The sequence below is a fragment of the Cucurbita maxima genome, unplaced genomic scaffold (genome assembly GCF_002738345.1).
Source record: "Cucurbita maxima cultivar Rimu unplaced genomic scaffold, Cmax_1.0 Cma_Scf00022, whole genome shotgun sequence".
NCBI lineage: Eukaryota > Viridiplantae > Streptophyta > Magnoliopsida > Cucurbitales > Cucurbitaceae > Cucurbita > Cucurbita maxima.
In genome coordinates this window covers 3,056,860-3,083,740 of record NW_019272038.1, presented here as the reverse complement: position 1 = coordinate 3,083,740, position 26,881 = coordinate 3,056,860, and the positions used below count along the sequence as shown (strand labels likewise).

Genomic DNA, 26,881 nt, shown 5'->3' with positions numbered 1-26,881 from the left:
AGTCACTAATAACACTATTTTTCCAATTCTCTAATCCCATTCGAACGGATATCATCTAAAGTTCACCATGAGAGTTTACGTCTCTAACACGACCTCTTGATGAAATGAGGTAAATGGTCGATACTATTGGAAAGATTTTTTTTTTTTTTTTAAATAGGTCTTTAGGCACGAGAAGAATCAACTTCTGCTCCATCAAAATGTTTTTTTGAGGCAGATCGTTCCATTACCGATAGGGACCTCACTAATGAGGTCTCGTCCTATATCTAACTAGCACCAAGGTTAATATACGAATACTATTCGTCTTTTATCTTAGGTTTTGGATCATCGACTAACTACCGTGGTGCAACAAGGATTAAACTGAGAACCATACAAATAGGTATATATAGAGGTATGGATCGCATGGTTGAGATATGGATATAGAGCTATTGTCATACGATGGGGAAACCGTTGTTTTTGAAGTTCTAAAAGAAATTTAAATTTACTCCATTGGCTATCTAAAAACTGATAACTCACAACCTAACCTAACAAAAAAGTGAGAGAGATTGTGGAGAAAAGGGGCAAAAAGGAAGAATGAAAGTCATGGGTTTTGTTTAGTGGTTTCGTTTGTTTCGTGTCAATTCCTTAATTCGGGGAAGGGGCGGCTGGTTGCTACCACTCTCCCTCAGATTTGTTCATCCCCGCCACCGCACTGTTCCTCTCTACGATCACTTCCCGATCAACCTTCCACTCTTTTCATCATGTCCAGGTCCCGAGTTTACGCCGACGTCAATGTTCATCGCCCCAGAGAATACTGGGATTACGAGTCTCTCGCCGTCCAATGGAGGTGAGTCCTTTAAATTACTCTTTTCTTACTTCTCTTATTTCAATCCTTGTTCTGTTCTTGCCTTCGTTTTCCCTCTGTCCATCCGATCTAGGGTTTCATTTGCTAGTTGGGATCGTTTGATTTAGCTTCTTGCCTAGTTTGTTTATTTACGGGGAATTTCTTGCGGATCGTTGTCTGGCGTTCGACCCGTGTGTCATTGATGTTGTTTTTGGCTGTCGCAGGGGTTGGTTGTGAGTTAGATTGAAGAATGTAGGGGGATTTTATTTATTTATTTTCCATTTTAAAGAAAGAAATGAATATTCAAAAGTTAGGAAGGTTGGAGATCAATCCTTACCATGGGTTGAAGAGATTATGAGAAACCATTCTAACTTGATCTGTTATTACCTCATCTCTTGGAGTTGACTGTAGCCCGAGGAAGAGACTTTGTATATATTCTACTGTTCAGGTTCTGGACGTTTCATCCTCTTGAGCATGAATGGCCTCTTTGGAAAATGTGGAAGAAAGATGTGATGTGAGTCTGGAAATTTGGCATGAGTGCATCTTTATGTTGTGGATGCAGTCAGTCATCTGTAGTTTTTTTTTTATGAAATAGCAGATGTTCAAGTGCTTCGTGTAGTTTCTGCTAACTCACGGAAAGGGAAGAGAGAACTCTAGTTTTTAGTTTAGAGTAGTTTGTCTCTCTAATTATGAATGATACTCATAATGGGTATAGGAAGAGATGATCTCAAAATGCTTGATCATTTTTTCCTTTTATGAATTGTCTTTTAATTTATTGTTTTCATCTGTTTTCTCTATAAGACATTGCTGCTAATAGAACACTTTTTAAACAGTGGTCAGGATGATTATGAGGTTGTCCGGAAAGTTGGAAGAGGAAAGTATAGCGAGGTATTTGAAGGTATAAATATCACCAACAATGAAAAGTGCATTATCAAGATTCTTAAGCCTGTCAAGAAGAAGAAGGTGAGCATTGTCGCTTACTCGTAATCTATGATGTTTTTGGATAGACAATATGTATGCTTGATGCTTAGAAGGTGTTCTTTTTGTATGATATTTGTTCATAAAAGGGGGGGAATCAATTTTGACCACTAAACATATCAAATTGTATCATTTTAAAGTCCATACTATCAATTTCATCAAATTAAACCCCAAACATAGGCAACTGTTTCAATTTTTATCCAATATTCAATTTCACTAGTTAACCCACTAATTTTAACAAAGCACAGTTTAAAAATACGTATAACCTTAGTAATTTCAAGAGAATCAAGTTTTGCACAAAATTAAATTTGTTCTAATGCAAAAATTTACCATTGACTAACCTTTCCAAAATACACACATTTCAATAAAAATTTAGCTCTCATTATTGTTTTGTTTTTAAATCTTATTAGTTTTGTACCATACATATATTTTAGAATTCATTGAATGCGTTTGAGAATACTTTTTAATCTTTAAAAAAAATTAAACAGAGGGTTAAAATTGCAACATTTCTTTTTTTTTTTTTTTTTTGTAAGTTTAGGGTTAGAATTGCAATCCGTACCTAAGTTTCGTGTGCTATTTGATGAAATTAAATGTAGGAGTATAAATTGATACAACATGGCAAGTTTAGGGGAAAATTGATTTTTTCCATATATGTACATCCTTGTTATATTTAAGATCTATCTTGGGGCAATTTTCTTTTTTTTTTATAAGATTTCTTCTTCATGACTATACATCAGTCTTTGCATAGATCAAAATCCAATTCTGCATCTTTCATGTGTGCCATACATGAATGGCATGTACGCATACTCTAAAGTAATTGATTTTTGCCGCAGTACTGCTGTCAACCAGTTTTCCTTTAATTTGACGTCACTTGCTCTAATTTGGTTATCATGTGTTAATACAGATAAAGAGGGAGATAAAAATATTACAGAATCTTTGTGGTGGCCCAAATGTTGTGAAACTGCTGGATATTGTCAGAGATCAGCACTCTAAAACTCCTAGCTTAATCTTTGAATATGTGAACAGTACAGATTTCAAAATTTTGTACCCTACGCTGACCGATTATGACATTCGCTACTATATATATGAGCTTTTGAAGGTATTTTCATGTCTTACCACTTCTTGATATGCTTGTCTAAATTCCCCTTCTTTTCTTCTTTCCTCTTAGAATTTGTGAGCTTGAAATGCTAACAGAAAAAGAAAAGTAGCTGAGTTATTTTTTAGATAAGCATACAATGATAAATGATATCCATTTAAGCTATTATTCCTTAAATTATTCTGCTTGCGAAGTCATATCATAATGCATTAAAGTTTAGATTTTCTATTCTTCCTATGACAATGTGCCCTGAGCTCTGAGTATAATACTTCTTCATGTTCTTCTCTATTCCCCTCTCTCTTCTTTTTCCCCCGCTGTTTCCAATTTTCAAGCGTACTTTAGCCAGTGGCATGGCCAAAAATATGCATACTTGTACATAAGCAAATGGGTAGGTTTGTAGTTTTTTTTTTTTTTTAATAAAAAAAAAAGAATGATCAAAGTATGTGGTCCTAAAATGTTCATAATGGGATTGTTACTAAAACATATAAGCTCCAGTCCTTCCTTCTGTTGTGAATTTTCCATATGCATTCAAATTCCTTCATGTCTTGGCTGTGAAGGTTGTAGTATTTGTGTTTTAATGTCTTTATCTTGCTTCTGATTTGAGCATTCTAAGTGCAGGCATTGGATTACTGCCATTCTCAAGGCATAATGCATAGAGATGTAAAGCCTCACAATGTTATGATTGACCATGAACTGCGAAAACTTCGTTTGATTGATTGGGGTCTTGCTGAATTCTACCATCCTGGAAAAGAGTACAATGTTCGAGTAGCATCTAGGTAAGTGAACTCTTTTTTGATTTACTAATTATCAGTTAATTCGTCATGAAGTTAAATTGATAGATTTTTCTGATGTTATTGTCAGGTATTTCAAAGGACCGGAACTTCTTGTAGATTTACAAGACTACGACTATTCCTTGGATATGTGGAGTCTGGGTTGTATGTTTGCTGGAATGGTGAGGATTGGGACTACAAAAGCCTTACTAAAGTCTGGTCTCTTTTTCATGGTCATGCAAATGGTGTAAAAAATGGCTTATACGAAATGAGCTTTCTCAAGGCCCTTTTCTTTTCTTGCAGATTTTTCGGAAGGAACCATTCTTCTATGGTCACGACAATCATGACCAGCTTGTCAAAATTGCCAAGGTACTTGTTCATCTTTTTTTCCACATTGGTTGGTTATTTTAACTTTCATTGCCACCTTTGCCTCCACTTTATTATTTATGATGAATAACGAATATTACTCAGGTTTTGGGGACAGATGAGTTGAATGCGTATCTGAACAAATATCAACTGATTCTTGATCCACAAATTGAAGCCCTTGTTGGAAGGTCTCTTTCTCTCTCTCTCATGGACTTATTGCTTCAAAGCAACTCTAGTATTCAAGATCAAATGTCTATGACAAATCGAAAAGTTGAATTTTATAGTTAAATTAATGCAGCATGATTAATTGTTTTATTGAAGGGATTCATCGGTTATTGGAAATGATCGAGTTTTTGCTGTTTCTTTAATTATAATTATTAGTTGTGTGAAAACAACCTGTTGTAAATTCTTCTATTTCTAAACTGACCAAATCAACTTCAATTTATGTCATATTTCAACATCTTCATGGCTCCATAACTCTGTACATGCATAAATTAGAGGAAACATAGCCCTAGCATAGTTGCAGAAATTGCGAAAATGATTTTCAAAGAATGTATGTTTTCATCACGATATGAACAATCTGTTCCCAAGACTAGGCATGAATATGCTTTTCGATCATTTATCTGCTATCCTTAGTTGTATAAAACTTGTCTTCCCATGGTTTATATTGCAGGCATAGCCGTAAGCCATGGTCAAGATTTATCAATGGTGATAACCAGCATCTTGTATCCCCTGAGGTCAGTTATGTTCTTGAGCCAATGGACTACTACAATAAGTTTCTTATTTATATTTACGTTGTGACTTTTCATTTATGGTTGTCTTCTCTACGCATAGGCAATTGATTTTCTGGATAAGCTTCTTCGATACGACCATCAAGATAGGCTCACTGCAAGAGAAGCAATGGTACTTATCAACTTCTCTTCTATTTGAGTTAAGCTGTGTGTTCTCATTTATCACGTTGTTCCGATTAATAGTTTCTTCGTCAATTTCTTTTCTGTTTGGTTTATGGTGCATCTTTGTCCTCCTGGTTAATTTTCCGACCCTTAAAGAAATACAGCCTGCCACCATCTCTAACATTCAATTACTATTACCACCTCTAGAGTTCAATATTTTTTGCATTTCGTAAAAAAAGAATTACAGAAATTTGAACTTGTCTAATCTACCATAAAAGTCAGTGCCTCGTTCAAAAGGTAGGTTCATCAGCTTGGACTTAGTGTAACTTGATTTGTTTGGGTTTTATGAAGCCATGTAATTGGCGAGTTTGTATCAAGCAACCAACCCTGTAATACATAACATATACTTAGTTGCAAACCACTGGTTACACAAATAGAACTCATCAGTCAAATGTTCTATAACTCTTAGTATGGCAAAGTTTTTGTACAGGTCTGACAGAGATTTCCTAATTTCTGAAAATTGATTGTTTGCAGGCTCATCCATACTTCTTCCAGGTGAGAACTGCGGAGAACAGCAGGCTGCGAACGCAATAACCCGATGTGTAGAGGTTAAATTTTAATAGCACTTTGCTCATTGTGGCGTTAGTTGTAAGCCTAGGCTCTCTTTTCCCACCCACCTAGGCGGTTGGTTAGCTCATACAGTTGTTGGCTCTTCTGTGTTCTGTAATATTGAGACATTCATTCTCCTACTACTCACTCCGATGTATATTTTCCCTCCTTTTGATGAGGTCTTACCATGGAAATTATAACTTTGGTTGCTACCCTCGCTCTTCTCTCTCTTTTTCTTCAACTTTTTTGGCTTGGAATTGCTTTACGCCGTGTTATTTCCCATATATCTTGTTTGATAGCTATTTGAGACTATAAGAAATTGAAAAATAAAAATTTAAAAACAGAAAACAAAAATGAAATCATCATCCAATAATTGGTATAGAGTTCCACCAAATTGGATCTTGCGTTTGAGTGTTACAATTGCTTTCTTTTGCGATTTGTAGTACAATTGTGTTAGCTAACTAAAATTTGGATAGTAGGAGACCATCTGAAAAATGATTTTAGAAAATTAGGCGTTTACGGGCACCAACAACATTGATAGAATATGATATCCCACTCTAACAAATTTTAAGACAAATCGTCTTTGGCATGATGGTGATGGTGCAAATACATTCGTGCTTTTAACCCAACTCAAGCTGAAGAAACTTATTCAATGGTCACTGCTAACCGCTTTTGGTCTCAAATCTTTGGGGTTGCTTTTTCCAATAAACGTTGGTTACATTTCTTTATGTTATTTTCACCAGTAATCGATTTATGGATGAGTGCTCTTGGAGTAGTTGATCTGGCCGTAAACCTACGTAATAATAATAAAACTAGCTAACATGGAAGTAAGGTAAAAAGATTTGGAATAAGATTTGGAATAGGCAACACCAAGTCCTCACCAATTATGAACTTTATTTGATTTAATTATTCATTTTTATTAATGTTTAATCATAAACTTTATCAAATAAAACATGCAAAAATGTTATATTATAATAAAAAGGATTATATAGTAAAAACTTTAAATGTTATGTATGATAGAGGTCGATGCTAATATAAAATAAAGAAAACAATGTCGTGGTCTAACGTAAGGGCTATAAACTACATGAATACATCTATCCTAACATTGGTTTCATGACTCTCATCGTGCCACCGCTGTCATCCGTACTCAAGTTCCTTATTTTTACCTGAAATATAAAAGTAGCACATGACTTGAGTATTCTAAGAAATACTAAGTGAGTAACCCACTATTGAAGTAAGTGAATGTAAACACATGCGACATGGTGTGACCTATCCTTTGAACATATATTACATGACCCTAGGTAGCTTTCCAGTCTAGGCAATGTTAGATGTATAGTACTTCTTTATACATGGATTATGTGTGCGAGTATAGGCCCACCAGGCAGACTCGCACACCCCCTGGGCTTGGCACATTGGGCTAGCACTCGCTAACAGGCTCTATGCCAACACCACAGAGGGAAAATGTCCATATAACATCATGTGAATATAATGTCGTAAATCATAAGGCATAATATATGCGTTCATACTCATCATAATGGAAAAGTATTGTAATGCATGTGTCACACAAATATGTATGAGATCCCATAACGTATAATTATGGCATAATGTATGATGAAAGACAAATCTCCATTTATCTATAATATAATAAGTCAATGAATTATGCTTACATAATTCTCGTACATTCTATAATACATTACATAACTTTCATGACATGATTAAGAAGATTTATGCATCATAAATTAACAATTTCATAACAACTTTATACAACATGACATAATCACAAAATAACATAATTTTATTACATAGCATAACTAGTCTATCATGTCATGGCATACCATCGCAATAATTTAATTTTTTACACAAAAAATAAAAAAATAAAAGAGGAAAAGTTCACGTATTTTTCACATTTTAATTGCAATTTATATAAATTTAGGCTTTAAAATTCGGATAATTACGAAATCGTCCTTTGAAAAGACTTTTTTGTCCTTTTTCCCCTTTTTTTCTTAAGAGAGTCTTGGGACAATATAAATAATTTCTTCATTTATTTATTTTAACTAAGACTTTGTTTCTTGCCAGGAAAAAATGTCGAAAGTCACTTATCTGTTCATCCATCTTTTATAAAATAATATCCTAAACATTAATATTAAATAAAAAATATAATGAAAATTAGATGTGACACGGTATGTTCTCGACATCATTTATATCATGACTGCATTACCTACGGTATTAAATTGCTTCCAAGAGTGAAAAACTGTCCCGAACAAACATAAACCTTTTTTTGCCTACTTTATCTTTACTCGTATAGTTTCTGTAAAAATTTATAAAAGGGTTGAGTTTTGAATTTACGATCTTGAAAAGAAATTATTAACCGTTTGATTAGTTGACTGTATTTGAATTATTAAATTATTGCTTGATAAACTATCGTATTCAATCGTGATGTCACAATTTTAGTTGATTAATTAGTGTATCGATTAATTAACAAAAACTTGAGAGATTGTATCTCTATGATTGAGGAGGTTGGGTCTAAGTTAAGGGCATTAAACATGAATTGGATGTCATATGTCAATTCAAAATGGATGTTAATGCAAATAATCCAACTTTATAAAGTTTTGTTATTGAATTATTTCAGTTACGATTGCGACGTTTGAGCAACTCTTTAAGCTCTTTAAACTCTCTCGTAAATTTCATTATAAAAAAAAATAAAAAATTAGAAGTTCTTATGATTGAGCCATTGAATAAGAAGATACACGTTATTAATATGAGTAGTGACTTTCGGTTCTGGATTAGCTTTACTGCCAACTTCGTATATATTATTTAGCAAATGTTTATACAAATAAGGGTAGAAAGGAACCGTCTATTTCTCAAATATAAATACTATACCAAAATAATAATAAAAAAAGCTTAAATTTTTTATCAATATTAAATTAATAAAAATAATTATTCGATTTATATTTTAAACCGAAATTTTGAAATTAAAAAGTTAAGAGAAAGCATGATTTTGATTCGATTGTTAGAAACAGTCATTCAGGTTGATACAATATTGTCCACTTTGAACATAAATTATCATTAAAAAAAATATTCGGTTATTTTTAATTTTCTAAAAAGATAATGACCCGAGGGGAGGTCTACGCGTTTTTCTCATAAAGGTTTAATTTTATATTAAAAACTTTTTATTTGATTTTTTTCATTAAAATATTTGAATAAAAACAAAAATTTCCAAAAGTTATTGATTTTTTTATTATTCAATGCAACTTTGAAGATCACGCCAATCCATTTTTTCAGTAAAAATTAATTTATTTTACTTAAAACTAATCATCAATAAAATTCAATTTTTAACTTTTATAAATTTAGTAATTAGGCCAATAATCACATTTCAATTTAAAAAATTAATTTAGTTGGAGTAATTTTATAATTATAATAATTAAATTCTTAAAATTTATTAATTTAAAAGTATTGATGTATCACTTAATTACATTTTTTGGAATTTAATCGATAAAATTATAAATTTTAACACGTGTAAATTAATATATTTATGAAATTTTAAATTTTAAATTTTATTTAAAGGTGAAATTAAGAAAAAGGTTTTTATTAGGGTAAAAAAAACCATTTTTATGAGTGAAAGGTAATTTTAAGATACAAATTACAGCATAATCCTAATCATAGTGTAATAATTAAAAATATTTACTAGTTGTCATGAGTCATAATTAATTAAAAATATATTGTGATTCCATCATTATTTATCTTTATAATTAATTAATTTATCCACCATGATATAAAAAAAATTAATTTGATTTTACAGTACTAAAAAGCACTCAAAAATTAAATATATCGTAAAATTCAAAATTTTGAAAGCGTTGGATATTATGTCCAACACGTCAACAAACTCGGAATCAAAGCAGAGTGGGCCCCTGCCAGCTAATTGTCCACTTGGATATTCTGAATTTCACTTTAAATTATATTTATTATAAATTTATATATATATATATATAAGTGTTAAAAGTTAAAATTTTAAGGATTTGTATCAGAATATTAAAAGTATAAGTTTCGATTATAAGGAGAGGTGGAAGAAAAGGCTCGGGATTGATTTAGGAGTTTTTGTGCGAGCGGGTTGATACAAATAAAGATTACAGCTTCCGAAACCAACACTTTGTTGCTCGTCCTTCCTTTCACGACTTGTTAACCAGAATTCTTCTCTCATCTATTAAATTTTCTTTATTAATTAATAAATTTATATTTATTAATTTAAAAAAATTCAATGAGAATTTAGAAAATTTTAAATTTTAAAAACTAAAGAAAAGTTAATAAATACAAATTTATTTTAAAATTGTATTTATTATTTATTTCTCATGATTATATTTCATGTTACCACAGTGATTTTTTCTTAATCATAATTTCAATTAAAAATAAAATCATTTCTGTTTTGTTATCATATCTATATATTTTCTTTAATTTATTTTAAAATTATATTTTTAAAGTTAGAAATTATGTTTTAGAAAATTATTGAATTATATCGATATTGAATTTACTTAGTTTTAAAAAGTATAAGATCGAGATTAAAAATTTCTAAATTTAAATTATGTTCACAAAATTCTCTTAAAAAAAGAACAACACGAATACATATAAAATATCGTAATCGAACGGGTATAGTTTGAATGGAATCCTTAGTTGATAAAAAAAAAAACGAACAGGGAAAAGAAGATTAAAGTGACTAGATGTGACATACGAGTAGCGATCGTGATCTAACATTTAAAATACTATATATTGTTAGGCTTTCAACTATCAGTCCAAATTGCTGTGAATTGAGAGGCGAAAGAAGATAGATTATAGGCATATAAAGCTTATGGCATCGAAATTAAATTGCTGGTTGAAATGTTTCGATCAAACTTCCTCAAGAAGAGGATGAGGATAAACATTATCATAACGTTTCATCATAAATTCGTATTCGAGTTCGAGATATTTGGAAGGGGCTTCTAGCGAAAATATATATTCAAATAACTTTTAGAGTTTTATAATTTGTAATGTCCCGTTTTTTAGATTGGTTTATGATGCTTTCGGTAGTCCCTAATGACATAATCCCATTAGCTACTTGTATTAGCACAAGATTGTTTTAACATAATTTGTCCATGGTAACTGTCAACCTGAGACTATCGTTTCGTCTTGAGTTGAGTCTTTCAAGCAGAATCAAAGGAAAGAAAGGATAAGAGAAAGAAGCCGAGGTTCAGGAGAGAAGCTGCTTTACCGACTGTAAAGGTGAAAGAGTGAAATCAGTCTAATTCATCTTGCTTCTTCTTCTTTCCTTACTGTGAAAGAAGGGACAGAGAATGGAATTGTGAAACCTAGTTTACGAGGTGAAGGGGAAGGATCATTAATCGAGAGGTTATTCTTTCCTTACTGTTCAGGATCATTAATAAGTAGGTTCAAGAATAAATGGGTTCCGGTTCCGGAGCTTGACCTGATTCTCATCTTGCCTCATTACCTAAGGTTGACGAAACTTTACAGACGTAAAGCACCAAGAAAATCATTATTGGTCCTTAAGAGTGAAAGAAGAATCCTACTACAGTTTACCTCCTGAAATAAGGGAAATCCCTTAGCCGGTAGGTCCTGACACAAGGTTAGAATTCTAGCTCCTTCGGTCTTTGCCTTCCATCTAAGCTGTGCAGGAAAGGCACAAAGTCAATCCCAGGAAACAGTGAAGCTTCATAGGGTCTTTCTGTCCAGGTGCACGTAGTCCGCATCTTCGACCCAACCGATTAAAGTTTAGAAGGGAAAAGCAAAATGAGTGTCCCACCCACCAGAATTGATTACAGATTTAGGCAATTATTTCAAGCACTCTGCCTAAAGTGGACTTCTGGTGCCCTAAAAGCAGAGGGTCTCTAACAAATTGGACTAAACACAAACAATAAAATAAAATAAAATAAAATAAAAGATTGCACCCACTTTTTAATTTTACCTATTTTTTCTGTCTCATTTATACATGCAATTATTTTGTAATACCCAACTTAGACTTACTATACCATGTGGTTCAAATAATTAATGCATTAATATCCTCCTTTAATATATTCTAACTTTGTATCTAAACAATCCACGCTTAAAATGGTAATTAGTGTTTTATCTATTGAACTAACTATGCTCGTATGGAATTAATCATGTCAATTCTATAAACATTTTTATATTTCTTTTTCAATATTTCATCTAAAATAAACCAAAATTAGTGTTAGATTATTGGAATAGTCTCCGGGGTTAAGAAGCAAGAAGTAACGTGGCCATATTCTAGGAAAATGTCAATGCCATCAAGTGCCAAATTCGGATTCTAAATTCAGATCCGAATCCTTATTTCAAAATCATGCACCTATGTTGTAAATTACATATATTTTGCCATAAAAACGTAGCATTGAGGCCAAAATAGAATATAAAAAAGTTGTACGAGAAATGGGAAATTAAAATAATTACTGGAAGGAATGATTATTATTAGAAATTACTGTTATTGTAAGCATTATAAGAAAAAAAGAACGACAAACCTTAGAATTATTGGTGTTTTCTTTCCACACGTAGGTGAACATGATTGGAATGGACCCACTCATCAGAGCTCGGCTTCAAACTATTTAGCTCGACCCTCTCCTCCAAACAACGCATAATTCAAACACATCCAAGAAGATGAAGCTGCTGCAATGGTTCCTTCTGTTCTTGATTTCATTTGCAGAAGCACAGAAGGAGACTTACATAATTCACATGGATCGAACCGACATGCCACGAGCCTTCGACGATCATTTCCAGTGGTATGATTCTTCTTTGAAGTCAGTTTCTGATTCAGCTCAAATGCTTTATTCCTACAATACAGTGGTTCATGGCTTCTCCACGAGATTGACTGTGGAAGAAGCTAAGTTAATAGAAAAGCAGGAAGGGATTCTTGCTGTTATACCTGAATTGAAGTACGAGCTCCATACGACTCGGACGCCGGAGTTTCTTGGACTTGGGAAGAGTGTCTCGTTCTTCCCAGCATCGGAGAAGGTTGGCGAAGTGATTGTCGGAGTTCTCGACACTGGTGTATGGCCTGAGTTGGAGAGCTTCAATGATGCAGGGTTTGGACCAGTGCCCCCGAGCTGGAAAGGGGAGTGTGAAGTGGGTAAGAACTTTAACTCGTCTAATTGTAACAGGAAATTGATTGGAGCTAGATACTTTTCAAGGGGCTACGAGGCAGCATTTGGCGCAGTTGATGAATCCCAGGAGTCGAAATCACCCAGGGACGACGATGGTCATGGAACTCACACTTCAACGACTGCTGCTGGATCCCCTGCAACCGGAGCTAGCCTCTTTGGGTTTGCTGCAGGGACTGCAAGAGGAATGGCAGCAGAAGCTCGGGTTGCAACGTATAAGGTATGCTGGCTTGGAGGGTGTTTCGGTTCTGATATTTTAGCTGCAATCGACAAGGCTGTTGAAGATGGTGTCAATGTTTTGTCTTTGTCGCTTGGCGGATCATCCCCTGATTACTACAGAGACAATGTTGCCATTGGAGCCTTCTCTGCTGCGGCTCAGGGAGTTTTTGTGTCATGTTCTGCTGGGAATAGTGGCCCATCATCCGGTAGCTTGTCGAACGTTGCGCCATGGATAACCACAGTCGGCGCTGGGACTCTCGACAGAGACTTCCCGACATACGTTACTCTTGGAAATGGGAAGAAATTCATCGGGGAGTCGCTATACAGTGGAAAGCCCTTGTCGGACTCTTTAATACCAATTGTATATGCATCCGAAGCGAGTAATTCATCTAGTGGTAGCCTTTGCTTGACCAGTACTCTGAATCCGGCGAAGGTGGCCGGAAAAATAGTCGTCTGTGACAGAGGAGGGAACTCCCGAATCCAGAAAGGGGTGGTGGTGAAAGACGCCGGTGGCGTCGGAATGATTCTAGCCAACACTGACACATACGGAGAGGAACAATTAGCCGATGCACATCTCTTGCCAACGGCGGCCGTTGGTCAAAAAGCCGGCGACGCAATAAAGAACTACATCTCCTCCAACGCGAATCCAACAGCAACGATCAGTAGCAGCACCACGAGATTGGGAGTTCAACCGTCGCCGGTGGTGGCCGCATTCAGTTCTCGAGGCCCTAATTTCCTCACTCCACAGATTCTCAAACCCGATCTAATAGCACCAGGAGTGAACATTCTAGCCGGATGGATCGGTGGCGCCACTCCGGCCGGTTCAGACAGCAGCAAGCCGCGCGTGCCCTTCAACATAATCTCCGGCACATCAATGTCTTGCCCTCACATCAGTGGATTAGCTGCACTTCTGAAAGCTGCTCATCCAGATTGGAGCCCAGCCGCCATTAGATCTGCCTTAATGACCACAGCATACTCAACATACAAAAATGGCGAAGCAATTCAAGACGTATCCAAGGGATTACCGGCGACGCCGTTCGGTATAGGAGCCGGACACGTGAATCCAATGGCTGCCCTCGATCCCGGCCTTGTTTACGACACCACCACCAATGACTACTTCGCCTTCCTTTGCGCCCTAAACTACACCTCACTTGAAATCAAAGTAATCACCAAGAAGGACTTCACCTGCAGTGGGAACAAGTACAGATTGGAGGATCTGAACTACCCATCTTTTGCAGTTCCATTGGAGACCCCTTCAATCAGAGGAGACGAAAACGCTGCACCGACCACCATAAAATACACAAGAACACTGACCAACAAAGGCACCCCATCAACATATAAGGCCACTGTGACGTCGAAAAGTCCGTCGGTGAAGATTGTCGTTGAGCCACAAACTCTGAGTTTTGCAGAGGCAAATGAGCAAAAGAGTTATACAGTGACTTTCATTGCTTCTCCAATGCCGTCGGGGACTGAGAGCTTTGCTCGTCTGGAATGGTCAGATGGGAAACACATAGTGGGTAGCCCCATTGCTTTCACCTGGACATAGACACAGAAGAATCTCTGCAAATCCATTTCCATGGAAGCTAAAACCTGTCGTCTCCTTAATAACTTATTAGCCTGTATCCCTTCTCCAAGCCCTGCCAATGTCTTGGCTTGTTCATCTGTACCTTATTTTATTTTTAACCATATCATCATATTCATGAAAGAAAGAACACAAAGGTGGAGAATTATTGTACAGAGTTCTTGTTGATTGGCTTTCTTTTTAAGTTTCTAACTTCAATCAAGATTTCTCCCATTTGAAAATCCCACTGAAATTGGATGCAACCATTATTTGCACGAGAGATATGCAGTCAAACATTTGTAAGAGATGCATGAAATGCATCAACTTATTGACTTTGAATCTCTTTTTCGTATAAAAATGCTATCTGTATCAATGTTACAAAGTAACCAACTATACCGACAAGAGAACAATTAAATAGGATGAAGCTATTCAGAAAGTAGGCACTTCGGAGAATTAATATCGAGCGGCTAAGGATGTTACAAAGTAGCCAACTATACCGACAAGAGAACGATTACTTAGGATGAAGCTATTCTGAAAGTAGGCACTCATAAGGAAGAAACCTTCAAATAAATATCCAGCGGCTATGACATTGAGGAGATTTAAATTTCATACCTGCTTGTTAAAATGAATCATTGGAACTTTTTTCCACTATTTAATTAGCCGCCTGAGTAGGCAAGCAAGCAAGCAGGTTGTAAAGCTATGAATCTATGTGTGTGAGTTTTCTCAATCCATGAAGTGGGAGGACCTCTTCGTGGCAATTTAGGTCCCATATGCATTAATTGTAAAGTTATGGAACAACTTTCCAGAAAAAAAAACACAATATATCATAACTTCAATTTCCTTGGTCTTGAAAATTGAATGTCCAATATTTTCCTTCAGCCATTACAGACACAATCAGACTAATTTTATGATTCAGAGTCTTGAGCAGACTGAGAAACAGGAAGGTAATATGTATCAAGTTGCCAATATTTGTGCTGAACTCCTTTCCAGACATCTTCCTCCAAACAATCCTTGACGGGTAAGGGAATGAATTGGGTGGAGTAGCCCAGATTTTCTAGTTCAAGAGAAACTATATTACAATAAACAACATGGAAAAATGCATTACCTCCACAAAGACCATTAAAGAATGAGTAGATTCCCCCAGGCTTTAACAATTTAGGAAGATGTTGGTGGAACTCTCTCAAGTCTTCATAGTATTCTCCATATGTATCGAAGAAAATACCTGAAGAGCAGAAAGCATACATCAACTTATAACACCCATGAAAAGTGGATTAAAACTACAATGCTTCACTTCCAATGCCTATTGCATTTATGGCAAACAGTTCTCCATCTTTGCCTGAACCTGAAACGACCAGTTCTTTGGAACTGACAAAGGAATAACTAACTACAATTGACCAAATACATTTCTCTTACAAAAGAAGGGTATGAAGTCTCTTTAAACAGGTATATGATAAACAAAACGCGATATACAGACAGACACGCTGAGGATATATTTATTACATGGAGCCTTGCATTTTTTTAGTTAATTTTTTCCACTCACATCAATGATTTTGCAATCGAAAATATTTTTAGTTAATGATGTTTATATTTGAATGACAATATGCAAGAACGTGATGAAAATTGTAACCATTTAAGTTGAAGAAATTAATAGCATAATGGTAACGATGTAATATTTTATAGCAAAAGATTTGAAAAGCATCTGGAAAACGTTTTTTTTTTCAATGACTCCATCCATAAAAAACAGGAAATTTAAAATTCAGTTTGATTAATCGTAAATAAAGTATGGCATAGAAGTTATGACTAACCAAATTAAAATAAGCTCTTGGAATCATACTAAAATGTACACAAAGGAACAAGTGGAGAGCACAAAAAGCCGACTAGATTTCGAAACTTTTAGAACTATAAGCAAAATAAATGGAAGGTATTCATTATGAAGATGGATAAATTCATCCAACTATTAAGTTCAATAAGCATGAAATTAAGTTCAAACTTGTTTAGACCAATTTAGATACTGAAAAGAAACATGGAACATTACGGTTAGAGTGGATAAAAGAATAAATGACTCACCATCATAAGATTCAAGTTGAGGCAGAACGTCTTGCCAACGACCAAATATAATTTTCACATTGTTCTTATCAGCCCAACCAGTTTCAATCATGCGTTTATAAACTTCTGGGTGAGCCTCAACAATTGTATGTGTAGTGGGCGAGTATTGTTGAATGGCTGTGTCCACTAGGCCCATTCCAAATCCAACGTTCAGTACGTGACCACCACCCATGCAAATAGCCTTAGCATGAGCTTCCATCAATGGTTTTTCCCAAGCCATCATGACAGCTTTGCTTTCAGCATCCATCACCTTATCTTCACTAAAAGTAACTCTATCTTCCAAGTACTCCCCATTGCATACATCATTCTGGCTTTCTTTCCTAGCAATGGTCCCAAGAACCAATTCGGCTTGAATCCCTTTCACATTGAAATAAAGTAATGAGAAATCCCAGTCTGATATAAACATCATTTCAAAGGGATTAGATTGCCCAAGATCCAAAACAAACATAGAAGTTGGGATCAAAATAGAATAAATTGATCCTTTACAAACAAAATATGGGTATGGACCAAATTGATCCTTCATAAAAGTTGGATTAAAATAGAATGAAAACGAAACCACCTGCACCTATTGTACTTACTAATAAGCTAAGTTCCCCCAAGAACTAATCATAAATTTCTTACGGTACAGTAACACACAGCACAAGCCGTCAACGAAACATCGTCTTACTCTAGTTTAGAATCAGCAGGGAATGTAAGGAAAGAAACGAGATAACAATCCACGTACCCGCATTAAGAAGGATTTGGAAGACCTCCTGGTGACCAGCCTCGAGAGAAAAATCCCCAGCAGAAAGATTGGAAGGAGAGAGCGCATTCCATGGCGCACCAGCATCCAGAAGGGTTTTAACAACGTCGGCATGGCCATGCTTGGCTGCGTGCATAAGAGGGGTAAGGCCCTCAACGTCGAAATGAGAAACATCAGCTCCGGAATCTATCAGAGCTCGGAGTTTGTCGGCGTCGCCGCCCCGCGCCGCCAGACACAGTTGCTCGCACTCATCCATGTCCTCCAAGCAATCCTCGACGCAGTAAGCAAAGCAACCGAGTGTTAGAAGCCCGTTAAAGTGAGCCCTAGCATGTTAGCAAAGTGAAGCTTGGGCTTGTAGCCCACTACATTAAATGGGCTTTTATAGGCCCATCTAACATGAAGTGGTTGCGAAGTCGCCATTTGAAAAGGTGGAACATTCTCATCAAATTTTTAACTTTTACAGTATTATTAAAAAAAAAAAAAAAAAAACTATTATTTATAATTTTATTCAGCACAAAATTTAAATTATATTTTATTTTTAGCATTTTTTTATTCATAAACCTATTAAACCTAAATAAATTAATACTATAAAGTTCGGTAAATAACAAAAGGGAGGTTTATATGATTCGATAGTCTAACCAACCCGAACTATCAAACTCAATTCGTAAAAATTGAGTTGGGTTAATTTTATTCGATTAGAGTCCGGTTAAATCTTTGAAAAAATCGAAAATTCGATTTGTTTGTAGGTTTGACATTTTTTTGGTTGAGTCAATCTGACCAACTTAAAAATAGAGTTACAATCTAATCAAATTCTACATTAAAATATTTAAAATTTGTAATGAATGTTAATGATATGAATGTTATGATAGGTTCGTATATATGGTAGATAAATATAATTTATTTGGCAATAATAGAGAGTTTGATTGGATTCTATTTTAATGGTTCGAGCACATACCCGACTAACCTAAATTCTGAGGTTAAATGTCAATAAAGAAATAAGATATTTATAAATAAAATAAAAAAAAAAAAAGAGATATATTTAGGTAGGCGGGTGCGTGGTAATGGGTTGGTTTGAATTTGGTTGAATTTAGAGAAAGGGTTGATTTTTATTGAAGGAGGCGATAAGATGACAAACGGCGTCGAGTGAAGGGAGTTGATCCAGCTTCGCGGTTGTTTCCATCACCGGAAAGTTGATTTCTGTCGACCACGCGCTTTGTTGTCCCCAAAATCTCGTCTGCCTTCTGCACCTTATTAATTCCACGCGCCGCTGCTGCTTCTCCTCTTCCTCATTTTCCTGTATTTTTTTTCTAATCTAAACTCTTTCTACTTCCCTACTCTGTCCCAGATTGGCTTAGGGGTTTTCGTTTTCTTTTCTTTCGATTCTTGTGCAAACGAATATGGCTTCGAGTTTCGATCGCTGGGAAAAGGATCCGTTCTTCTCAGCCGCCGAGGAAGTTCAAGAATCTGCCGACAGGTACTTTTTGTTTTATATTGACGAGAAACTTATGGAGGAACCGAAATTTTACGGAGGAAACAAAATGGTTTCCATTCTAATTTGGTTTTTGTTTGAATTTCTGGGATTTGCCCATTTTCTTTGTATGGATTTAGATTTTGCCCAGAAATGAATGTAGAACAGGGTATGGGTATCCTCCGTTTAATTGATCGGATAGTCATGGCGCCTTGTCTTTTTCGTTTGTGTATCGCAGAATGGAATCAACGTATAGGACGTGGGTACATGCCACGAAAGATGCCTCCAGCATTTGGAACTGTGATGAGATCGGTAGAGATTTACGCACTGCTCTTGGCACCACAAAATGGCAGGTGATCTCACCCCTAATTTCCTTCCCCATCCTGCAAGAATCCCATCTTAATTATCTGTGCGTTAGTTTCTTTCATATTCTACTTATCAGCATCGTAGTTCTGCTAAAATAGCTATAACTTGTGTTGCCAACGCAGTTAGACGAGTTTGAACGTGCCGTGAAAACGAGTTATGTTAATAGCACGAACGATGATGCGAGAGATAGACACCGGGAGTTTGTTGTAGCAATTGAGGATCAGATTTCAAAAACTCAAAGTTCATTACAAGACTTTTCTCAATCAAAGGGAGAATCCTCAATGCCTTGGATGCAGCTGGATGAAGGTGAAAGCAACGAGCTTGCGTTGTTTCTTTCGGGACCTTCAGCAGGTGAAGACAAAACCGTTAACAACGTTGTTAGTGATGATGAAAATCCACAAGGGACCGATGAAGAATTGGCACCAGCTTGTTCAAGTAATTCTCATGACTATATAGAGGAGAAGTCCCATGGACACCGGAGGACTGCTAGTGCTAGTCCTGACATTGGTTCCTGGAAGATTGCAATTTCTGGGGTTGATTTCCAACAATGTTCTCTAAGTGGACAACCCGAGAAACTTATACGAAAGATCCCGAGTGTTTCAGGGTTTTTAAATGCTGTTGAGTCTGCATCAAAATTCAAGTGGCCAAAGAATGCCTTTAGGAAGCTGAAAGTAGTTGATAGGCCTCAAGAAACTAGTTCGATGTTGTTGCAATCTCCTCAATCAGCTAGGGTATGCATTTTTTCAATTGTTGTTGTTGTTTTGGATGTGTTTCTATTGTTTTTGTTTTCATAATGATGACTACGAGCTCGATGTCCTGGTCTAGTTACTAGATTATAGCTCTCTTCTTTTCCGTGCAGGGTATAATTGCTGGATATGAAAGAAGTAAGAGTTGCTTAGATAGTTGCGATGATTTTTACGATAAGCAACTCTATGGCTGGTACGGATCTATTCAAAGACAGTTTCAAAGGTTTCTATATCAAATGCAGTATAGTCGGCCTGTTCAAGTGACGTTCTCAACGATTCTCATTATCTCAATCGGTATGCCTTCCTTTTATCTGTCAGGCCTTATTCTTCTTGACATGTTTTTTAATCTTGTATCTGTGTCTCAAGAAGCAATGGCTGTGTATATTAGAATCTTGGAATGCAATTTGATTCATACTTTATTTTCTGGGAAAATGCTGTTTTATTAAGTTGTATTTTTGAGGTCCTTTAGTTATCCATGAGCTTTGATAACAATTCCTGGGGCTAATTGGGCGATTTTTTAGAACTACTAATATGAATTTATTGGGAATATTATTAGTGGTGTACATGCAAAAATTTTCGTCCCCAAACCTCCGACCGCTCAACTGTAGAGAACAAACTTCTGTAATTAAAAGTTTATTTCTGTTAATATTCGTCCTCCTTGGCTCGTTACGCTATATATGTGTTGATTTGGGAGAAACAGTATCGATAATCTTTGTGATGAATGGCGGAAGGGTGTGCTGGGTGCAAGATCAAAACCTGCAAAATAAACTTTGGGGCAGTTGGTTTGATGCAAGTCAAGTCTCTATTTCAGGTTTACCAAATGTTAGAAACTTAATATCATATGTTCATTTTTATTTGTTTTGAAACTGTTACACTGACCGACCAACCAACCAACTGTGAGATCGCACATTGGTTGGAGAGGAAAACGAAGTATTCCTTATAAGAGTGTGGAAACTTCTTCCTAGTGGACACGTTTTTAAACCTTGAGGGGAAGCCTGAAAAGGAAAGTCTAAAGAGGAAAATATCTGCTAGCGGTGGGATTGGGCTGTAACAAATAGTATTAGAGCCAGACATCGGGTAGTGTGCCAGCGAGGACATCGGGACCCAAAAGGGGTGGATTGTGAGATCCCACATCGGTTGGAGAGGGGAACGAAGCATTCCTTACAAGGGTGTGAAAATTTCTTCTTAGTAGACGCGTTTTAAAACCTTGAGAGGAAGCCCAAAAAGGCACTTTTGGCAGATCGATTTATGATAGCTCGCACATTTTTGTTTGTCATGGCGAGGGTGTTGCTTCTGGTGGTAGAAATGATTGATTTGGTTCCCATTCAATTGACTGATTAATGGTACTTTTTTTCCCTGTGGTGAAGTAAAAACATTCTATTCTGGGCAAAAGACCGAGCACGGTTTTGTTAAAATGGTACTTCAGCTGTAACATTGAATTCTTATATGTAGTTTATTCTTGGGACAACAGATTTCTCTTGTAATTGTGGTCTACCTATCATAGATGTCGTCGGTCGATACGTGTTGCCATTCTTGTAGTGTGGTGTGGGCGGTAGTTTTGACTGTTTTTTTTTTCATATCATCACATTCAAATACTGCTTTAGTTCTATAAAATCTAGAGGAGAGGAGGGGGATGCTTTCTTTTCTTTTTCTGGCACGATTTTCTCAGCAGGAATTGGGACTTACCTCTGTTCTTTCCTTCTGCAGTTCTGATTGTTCTTCGTGTGCTATGAGAAGCCATTTTTCTTCAACAACTTGTAGTGTCAAGGACAATGGATAGCGACCGTGCCAAGGCATCTTTGTTAAGCACAGGTGTGTTGTACATTAAACTTTTTCTAAGATGTATGTAGCCATAGTTGAACCTTGAAAAATACTTGAAAGGCACTGTTTACCAAATTCTATTTTGCTGCTGAAGAGTTCAGGATGTGTCCAGTCGGTAATTTCTTGGTGTCACTAACTTATTTGATGTTTATAATCTTCTATAAGTTGTACAAATTTTGAGCTAGACTGTTGAGTTGACACAATATTACATTTCAAACGAATTATAACAACAATTCTAAAGTTCGATTCCAACAATCTTGAAAGCTGGGAAGGGGGTGATGTTTTGTTGTCTCATCCTTGGTGGCGTCGATTGCTTCGACCCACCACGGGCTTATCTCGAACAGTACTAAGTGGAGAAGCTTGAATAAGTTTACATGTATTGCAATTTTTACTTTCCGTTTTCGTTATATTCACTATGAAGTCCATTAAGTGTAGTTTTGCACGAAATTAATCATAGAATAGATCTCTCGAACTCGCAATATTTAATCGAACTTCAGCTAGCTCGTGTTCTTTAATCTAGCTGATGCAAGAAGTGCTAATCATTCTAGCTGCTGCATGATATGGGATCTTGATTCTCTCATCGCCCATCTTCATTCCGCCATTGACAAACATTATACAGTCCATCAAGCTCTCCTTTGCTAACCCTCCTTTCATGTCATAAGCCTGTGATCTTCTCCACAAACTTTTACTGTCAAAATTTGTTGGATTTGAGTAACACAAAGCTCGAGTTGACTCACTAAGGGCTGCAAAAGTTGAGTTGTAGCGAGTGAGGTGACCAAGTGCATGTACGGTGACTCTCTGTTCAACCCAGCTTATCTTTCTTCTCAAAAGCTCCATTAATGGTGAAATAACTCCTGATTCCACTGCTTTTTCTGCAAACTCAGCCTTGTGCATGGTGTAGGAGCCAATGACATAGGCTGCATAATATGGGATGTAGATATTTTGGTCCCTAAGAAGCCAGTTTTTGTCCTTTAGGCCCCTTTGAATCAAGCTCCCCATGCATTCAAAGACACCAAGAGAAGGGTATTCTCTGTCAGTTGGCTGAGCCATGGCTACATGCCAAAGTGTACTAAGGACAATTACATGGTCGTCATGTTCGTCGCTATCAGGTAACTCAGTGAACCATTTTTTGATTCCAGCTCGTCTTGTGGGCACGTGGGTTTCTTTCATTAGGCAAAAGAAAGGGGAATAACGAAGAAGATATGAGCAAAGAAAACAGAAGTTTCAGATTCCCCAGTAAAATTTGTCATCATATTGTCTGAATAAAGAACCCTCTAACCAGCTAGGTTCCAAGTGTAGAGCTAAACTAGCTAGCTAGCTGCCCCTATCTTCAAACAACATTCCAAAAGATTTAAAGATACCATCAACCACAAGGTTGCGAGTACGTTACATTAATATTATGATAAACCACCGATCAATCCACAAACTTAGGTTGATAGGCTATGGTAAATTTATTTTAACACTACGACAACCTTAAAATCAGTCATCATAGTACCACCTAGGTGGTAAGTACAAAAAGAATGTGCATACCAGTTGGATCTGTGTGTAGAAAAGAAGGAGAGGGACCACAGACTTACTATAGTAAAGCCAGAAGCCATTGCCCTTTAGTTTATATATACCTCAACTTTCGCCATACTTCCTGTGTGCAGAAAGCTGCAACAACAAGAACAGAGAAAGGGGTGTGAAATATTTGAATAATGGATCACAAAGTACAAAAGAAGGGAAAAGGTATCGACACAACAATGTGCGGATATCATGTTTTGTTCATATTTCGTTCAGTCTGAAGCTCGTGCTAAGAAGTTGACACAAACGTCAGGGTTTCAGGATGGGTTTTCACAATTGGATGCTTTGGATTTGTTTGTCTCGGTCGATGATGACTGAAACTATAACAGTCCAAGTCTATTGCAGGCATATATTTTCCATTTTTGTCCATTACATATCGCCGTCAACCTCACAGTTTTAAAACACGTATGTTATAGAGAGGTTTTCTCGTCATACTTCATTAGCAAACCGAGCACAGAATTGTTTGAGTTTGAACTAATTTTTTGAATGACACTAAAGCTGCAATGATTCGAGATAAAGCAAGGAAGGAGGAGTTCTAATTATGAGTGGGTGGGCATAGTCTTCTGATTATAATGATTGGGACCTCAGCAATTGAAAAGATCTTGGCTTTTTATCTGTACTAAGTGTTAAATTCCACAGAATTGAAGTTTGCGTGGAAAAGGAAAAAGGAAAGCAACATGGGACTCCATTATTTAACATGTAGAGTGTAAGGTTTAAGCTCAATAATGGCTTCTCATTTGCTCTTCAAAACGTAATAAAAGCTGCTTGAACAGACCTCCCAATAATGGCAGCAGCAGATTGCATCATCTCAGGATCAACAGTCCCTTCTGCTCATTCAAATTCATCACTGTTTTGATGGGAATACAACTCAGCAATTATGCAAACAAGTGCTTCCAAAGCTGACTTTGGATGGATTTTGACATCTAACAGAGAAGGTAACATGTCAAACACACTCGTAGATATTGGCTTCTTTATACTTTTCCTTTCGTGGTTCCCTTCGAGGTTTTAAAATGCATTTATTGGGGAGAGGCTTCCACACCTTATAAGGAATGTTTTCGTTCTCCTCTCCAACAAATGTGGAATCTTACACTCCACCATTTTTGGGGCCTAACGTCCTCACTAGCACACTTCTCAGTATCTAGTTCTAATGTCATTTGTAACAACTCAAATGTAATATGGATTACAAAGACAAACGTTTGATTGCAGTGGGTAAGAAGGATAAACTTTAATTATTACAGGGAGAAAGTGATCTGACCTTGCAGAATGGGAACTAAATTTCATAAGTATTCTTTGGATGAGTATTGACAGTTTATAAAGAAACAGTGGAAAATTATATGAATGGCAATGCTCTATTTACAAATATAAAAGGGTATTGATCTCAGTTCCTATATGAGCTATTTAATCATCTTAAGGAGTTCTAAGCACCTAGCTTGCTATCAGTACAATAATTTACTATCAACAGTTCATCCCTTTTCTCGTCGTCGTCCTCTTACGAGTCGGTATTCCAGATTACAGGACCGTCGCCAAGCTTGTCGAGAGCAGCAACTTTAGCATGACATGCTGCTACAGCATTGTCAATGATTTGATCCTGAGGGAGCTCACAAGCTTCACTCACTGAACCGAATTTTAGTTCAGCTGGAGGAATGAAACAATCTACAGATAAACCAGGGACATTGAATGCTACTTCTTCAATTGTCCAAGCTTCTTCCATCCTGGTCTTAGTGTGGCTCATAGCAGTGTCTCCAAATCTGAAGAGGGTTACTACCGAACGTCCCGAGTGTGCGATCATAATCCCCTCAACAGGTCGGTAGTCATCGAGAAATGAATTGATTGTGGTCTCCCAGTAAACTGCGTCGCCTCCGTTGTTTTGTATCCGGGTCAAGTGAGAGTCTTCCAAGTGCACTAGGAGACCAGTTTTCTGACTGAAATAACCAAATAAAACATGTCGTATAATCTCAGCTGGCCCTTCGCTCCTGGCCTTCAACGTTGCGGGATCTGCACAGAGCTTAAGGATGAAGCAATCCTCATGATTTATCTTCTTCTCCCCTGTGCATCTTGCATTGGCAAACATGCTTGCAGTTGTTTTAGGATCAAGTCCCTGAAAATTGGAGATACTTAAGCAAAATGATCGAATACGATGTCGATACAAAGATAACGACGTGAGAGACCGAAAAAGAGCATTCTATGGCTTCACCTGAAGTGCACGCCGCAAAGGTCTAACAGGCCCTTTAGCACAATGTGCACCAAGCCATGGTGTGTGCCTCCATACAAGCCTCCCATTGCAACCAGCATGAACTTTGCTGCCACCAAGTGCAAGCTCTACATACCACATGTCTGGATTCATTTGCCATAAAACAAACCCTCCCGACTCGGCATCTTTCGAGGAGTTTCGACTCCTAATAACTCGGTTAGCAGTTTCAAACTCGGAAGCTACCATTCGTACCTTTCCCATGGCATATGCATTTTGAATAGAGCTTTGAAGCTTTTGGCCTCCAGAAGCAGCAGTGTACTGCTGTAATATGTACTGTGCAGATGAAGTTTCCTGCAAATGAATCCATCCAACACCATGCTATTCAGAAAATTCAGACCATTGATACATACAAAGCTCCAAGAATCAACATTCAACTAGACAAAACACAAAATAATCACCCAAAGAAGATGTTACGAACATGCATACAATCCTAACAATCCATGATCACAAGTGAATATGGAATGGATCAATCTAAACTGGGTTTTCCCCAACGCATTGAATCAGTAGCAAAATCCTCCAAAATTTTGATGAAATAAAGAAATGGGTGTGAAGAAATTGCGTAAATTATGAACAAAAGAAATGGAAGAGAGAGGAAAAGGACTGACAATGGGGGTGTCTTTGATGCAGAGATGAGGGAGAGGCTCGGAGGAGGTAACATGAACAGGGGCAAGCGGGGCACCTAAAACCCCAAGCAGAAGCCGTAGATCGGAGCGTTTATAAGCAGAGCAGGAAACAGAGGGAGCTCTACAGAGTTGGCCCTTCATCCATTGCGCCCATCTCCCTTCCATTTTGGGATCCTCGCCGTCCGTATCATCAGGACCTTCCTTCAACGGCGACAATGCCTCGGCAGGCCTCAAGCTCCCGGATCTCCCGAAGAAGATTTCATGGCGGGAGAGACGGTGGGCAGTCTTCCTCCGGCGGCGCAAACTGGCGGCCGGAGAGGTACTCCTAAGAGGGGATTTGGGTCTGGATTTTCCGGGAGAAAGGCCCCTAACAACCTCGTCTTTAAGGGAGGAGAAGAAGCCCTGTTTTCTGTCCATAACCCAAGAAAGGGGTTGAAGAGAAACAGGGGAAAGTGATGTTATTGGAAGATTGCAGAGGAAAATGGAGGAAGGGAGTGGCAGAGGAGTCTCTCAGACAGTGGGAACAAAGCACGCTAAAAAGCAAACAAGAAGCATAAGCTACACAATGTTTCAGACCAAACCAGGAACAAGATAAAGTGATGCCGTTTGAAAGAAGGAAACGCTCACCGCAATGTTTTTCTTTTATTTTTTATTTTTTTATTTCACCTAATTTAATATCAAAAATAATTTTAAACTTTTAATAATACCGAAATAACTCTAAATTTTTAA

The 26,881-nt window shown here is 36.9% G+C and overlaps 5 protein-coding genes across 6 annotated transcripts; 3 read left to right on the top strand and 2 right to left on the bottom strand.

The window, feature by feature from the left end:
• Positions 1-521: 521 nt before the first annotated feature.
• LOC111495905 (casein kinase II subunit alpha-2-like) lies at positions 522-5,746 on the top strand. The gene is made up of 10 exons (XM_023146062.1): positions 522-823; positions 1,654-1,783; positions 2,703-2,897; positions 3,513-3,670; positions 3,756-3,846; positions 3,968-4,033; positions 4,136-4,218; positions 4,704-4,767; positions 4,865-4,933; positions 5,458-5,746. The coding sequence occupies exons 1-10, from the start codon at positions 738-740 to the stop codon at positions 5,515-5,517; spliced, it is 1,002 nt and encodes a 333-aa protein (XP_023001830.1). The 5' UTR covers positions 522-737; the 3' UTR covers positions 5,518-5,746.
• Positions 5,747-12,177: 6,431 nt separating this feature from the next.
• LOC111495904 (subtilisin-like protease SBT1.7) lies at positions 12,178-14,700 on the top strand. Its single transcript, XM_023146061.1, has one exon. It carries the CDS (start codon positions 12,187-12,189, stop codon positions 14,449-14,451), a length of 2,265 nt encoding a protein of 754 aa, XP_023001829.1. The 5' UTR covers positions 12,178-12,186; the 3' UTR covers positions 14,452-14,700.
• A 62-nt stretch (positions 14,701-14,762) lies between these two features.
• Positions 14,763-17,594, bottom strand: LOC111495906 (protein arginine N-methyltransferase 2). The gene is made up of 3 exons (XM_023146063.1): positions 17,297-17,594; positions 16,534-16,929; positions 14,763-15,688 (listed from the first exon to the last, which is right to left on the bottom strand). The coding sequence occupies exons 1-3, from the start codon at positions 17,568-17,570 to the stop codon at positions 15,372-15,374; spliced, it is 987 nt and encodes a 328-aa protein (XP_023001831.1). The 5' UTR covers positions 17,571-17,594; the 3' UTR covers positions 14,763-15,371.
• A 767-nt stretch (positions 17,595-18,361) lies between these two features.
• LOC111496514 lies at positions 18,362-21,948 on the top strand. 2 transcript variants are annotated; one of them, XM_023146982.1, is made up of 5 exons: positions 18,362-18,788; positions 19,021-19,135; positions 19,271-19,879; positions 20,008-20,188; positions 21,602-21,948. In XM_023146982.1, the coding sequence occupies exons 1-5, from the start codon at positions 18,712-18,714 to the stop codon at positions 21,625-21,627; spliced, it is 1,008 nt and encodes a 335-aa protein (XP_023002750.1). In that variant the 5' UTR covers positions 18,362-18,711; the 3' UTR covers positions 21,628-21,948. The 2 variants fall into 2 exon arrangements, with proteins under 2 accessions (XP_023002750.1, XP_023002751.1); XM_023146983.1 differs by lacking the exon at positions 18,362-18,788 and having other exon boundaries at positions 19,047-19,131.
• Positions 21,949-24,529: 2,581 nt separating this feature from the next.
• Positions 24,530-26,765, bottom strand: LOC111496510. The gene is made up of 3 exons (XM_023146971.1): positions 26,135-26,765; positions 25,473-25,820; positions 24,530-25,376 (listed from the first exon to the last, which is right to left on the bottom strand). Exons 1-3 carry the CDS (start codon positions 26,567-26,569, stop codon positions 24,768-24,770), a joined length of 1,392 nt encoding a protein of 463 aa, XP_023002739.1. The 5' UTR covers positions 26,570-26,765; the 3' UTR covers positions 24,530-24,767.
• Positions 26,766-26,881: the final 116 nt, after the last annotated feature.